The sequence below is a fragment of the Priapulus caudatus genome, unplaced genomic scaffold, assembly GCF_000485595.1.
Source record: "Priapulus caudatus unplaced genomic scaffold, Priapulus_caudatus-5.0.1 Scaffold566, whole genome shotgun sequence".
Lineage (NCBI taxonomy): Eukaryota > Metazoa > Priapulida > Priapulimorpha > Priapulimorphida > Priapulidae > Priapulus > Priapulus caudatus.
The window spans coordinates 105655-109133 of record NW_014577627.1 but is presented as its reverse complement, the minus strand read 5'-3'; the positions used below and the strand labels follow the sequence as shown (position 1 = coordinate 109133).

At 41.1% G+C, this 3479-nt stretch overlaps 1 protein-coding gene across 1 annotated transcript in view; it reads right to left on the bottom strand.

The window, feature by feature from the left end:
- Positions 1-2307: 2307 nt before the first annotated feature.
- Positions 2308-3479, bottom strand: part of LOC106811704 (organic cation transporter protein-like) — an 18386-nt gene continuing 17214 nt past the window's right edge. Inside the window, exons 10-11 of the mRNA XM_014815407.1 lie at positions 2721-2930; positions 2308-2489 (exon numbers count right to left, since the gene is read on the bottom strand). Coding sequence (XP_014670893.1) covers positions 2309-2489; positions 2721-2930 — 391 coding nt within the window. The 3' untranslated portion in view covers position 2308. The remainder of the gene's footprint in view (positions 2490-2720; positions 2931-3479) is intronic.

The window sequence follows — 3479 nt, the reverse complement described above, 5'->3', positions numbered from 1 at the left end:
AGCAGCGGACGTTGGACGTAGGATTTGGACGGAATTTACAGGACAACGGGTGCATAATAGCATAGGTGAAGAGAGTAGCCTATGCTATAGAAAATTCGTATTTGTTAGCATTATATTTTATTGAAACGCTTCAAGTGCTGTGGGCTGTGGCTGTGACTGTGTGCTAGGGCCCATGGCCATTGGCATTGATCCGCCCACGCCTATATGTAGCTACCCCGAATTAGTTTAGCACATAATTATGGAAAACAATTTGCGGGAGTCTCATCTTGGCTGATTGATAGGCTATATACCTATATTACAATATCAAAAGCCTTAATACTGCTAAATAGAATGCCGTTGTGAACAAGAAGGTAGACAACACAATACGCAAATATGATGCGCTGTCGTTCGACTGTGTATGCGCGTCACCTAGCGGCTAAATAGTAAATGAAGGTCCGCGCGATCTAGTCTGCAACCGAAATAGCCTATGAGATTAAGGCGTTAGAGATATTGATGTCGTGTAAAATGGCACTATTTGTTATTTTGCGAGCTTGTTAATCATAGTTAAATAGGCACTGTTTGTTACGGTATTGTTGTCCTGGTGTGTATTTATTCGGCTCGATATGATTGATTGTTGAGTTTGATTTGATTATTAATCGAAGCGTAATATTTGACTCGTGATGACAAACAAAACAAACTAATAATAGTCATAGTTGCTCTGATATAGATACTAGATATTATATGTACGTCTTATGGTTTTATTCAAACTAGCAACGTCATACGTTTTCTATTCGAATTATGAAAATCTTTACATTAAATTCGCAACTTCATCAATTCGGCCCTTGCCCTCCGCCCCTTCTCTCGGCACTCCTCGCACTTGTACTCTCTCGTCTTCTTTCTCTCGTCGCTCTCTCTCTCTCTCTCTCTCTCTCTCAAACGTTCTCTCTCTCTCTCTCTCTGCTCTCTCTTTCTCTCTCTACACGTTCTCTCGCTCTCTTCTCTCTCTCCTCTCTCTCTCTCTCTCCTCTATCTCTCTCTCTTCTCGTCTCTCTCTCGTCTCTCTCTCTCCTCTCGTCTCTCTCGCTCTCTCTGCTTCTCCTCTCTCGCTCTTTCTCTCTCTCTCTCACACTTTTCTCTCTCTTCTCTCTCTCTCTCTTCTCTCTCTCTCTCTCTCTCTGCTCTCTCTCTCTCTCTCTCTCTCCCTTTCTCTCTCTCTTTCTCGATCTCGATGCTCGCTCTCCCTCCCCGCGTCTCTCATTCGTTCTCTGTCTCTCGCTCACTCGCCTTCCTTCGTACTATCCTTAGCTTCACCGGGTTCTAATTAAGCACATACGACCGGGTACACACTATATCCAGGAAGTAAAGATATATAGGTAATCTAGCGAAGATATATTCTAGTATATCTACTCCTGTAATATGATGTAAATACTTTTTGCTGCATTCATATTTCAGGAGTGAGTGATAGGTATTATTATCAGGGAGTGTTTAATCATCTCTATAATACACTCCTGAGATTATGAACATTGCAGGAGGCCGCATGCCCCCCTCCCCACATGGGTATACATCCACACGACAAGCACAACATACGCACGCACGGCACGCGCACGCCACACGCACCACGCAAGTCACGCAGCACATCCACAGTACATACATACATTAATGATGACAATACACACACGCGCGGTATTCCAAACCTGCGCGCAACACTAAAGCAGATATGTTGCTTTCGGCTGAACGAGCAGGTGAGCGCGATATATCATCTTATATATTTATATATGTTTAATATTGATTATTATTATTAATCGAGATTATTTTATTTCGATTTTCCTTCCAGTAAAGTCGTGTCTGTTGATCGCGTAAGCGTTGAACGCGGACGTAACAGTAAAAAGTGATGGGCTTGTCTTGTATTTATCCTACATACTCAATTTATTACGGCTGCAAACTTATGCATAGGCACGTTCTACCGAACAGTTAGGACTCAGTCCAGACTTAGAACTATTATATATATAGATATAGTATATATATTATATATTCATTTATATCATTTGATGTATGCTATTATGGAATGTATGTATATACGCTAGCGTCAGCATGATATCGGTGCGCCCTGGATATGACAAAATATATTGTATACTGACTATTTTTATGTTAAACGTAATAAAACACACACGGGGAGCTTCCCGCGTGGCTCCATTGACTATTTACTACAGATTCACACGCTAACCATAAATGAATAACTTTTCACTTCTAGATAGATAGACAGCTCAAATATATAATATATATATATATATATATATATATATATATATACGCCATTAGTCTCCTAACATTACAGAGACGTATGATATGTAACAATTGGCTTTGGATCTTCTTTTTCTTGCATACTATTGTGTAAAGTAAATACAGGTTCCACATCAATTGGCCGGACTTTATTATTCGTCGGTTTTGTCTCCAGTGATGTCTCTCTGGGTTCTTGTGCAATTAGCAGACGTGCATCCCGATAGCTTTTACTACAAGCAAGCAAAGACGGTAAAGCACCACGAAGCAATATGGCTTATGTGCTAAATTATCTGCTAATTATTATGAATGATGTGTGATTCACTACCGTGTCGAATCAGACAGCAAACACGACTTTACCGGATAATTCACGTGTATGTACATTGGTTTCACAGTCATTGCCATATCGCGCACAACATTTGGTCATCGTCTGTGCCAACCGGAAATAAACAAAAGAAACGTACCTGAGAAATCGGGAATCCTCCAGAGACTCCATAAGTGGCAGTTGTGATGTCTCAGGAATAATAACGGAGACGACAGCCGCTAGTATAGACAACGCGGCGAATATCAGCGGTGGTGCTTTAGGCTCCAAGATGCCAATGCTGTTGGCCAGATATGGGGCTATGATACCGCCGATGCGTGCAAATACGGATGATATGCCGAGACCTGCATTCCTATAAAATATGCACGTTTTACGAATGCTGTAATATCATAGTCTGCGTCACTTATCTGCGCATTATCAGTGTAGGTTAACAAATAGTTGTAGAAACAGCTAAACGGTTACTCGCGTAGACGCACAGCCTGTACTGTAAAGATCTTTAACGACATTTAGAGAACGTATACTATTTTACGCATACGGGTAGGTCGTATTAGATGCAATTGTTCATTTATTTGCTAAAGTTAAGAACTTTAGTATATATATATATATCAAGAGCTAATAATACCTAGAGTGTACAACGGAAAAACGGGAAAATAGTGCTATTTCACGACAACATTATTATACTTTGCCTGCAAGTCTATAATAATTTCATGGTATTGCATTAAGCAGAATTCTTTGCTCTCTAAAACAAGACCAACCGCTTGTCAATACGATACTCCTAGGCGGAGATATCGGCTCCTAAACCTCCCCTCCCACATGACAAACGCCGCCTCGAATACACTTCTGTCCCCATCCTTCACGCGTCTAAGCGTTGCTTCGTGAGAGTTCGGTTTCCGTCACCGCT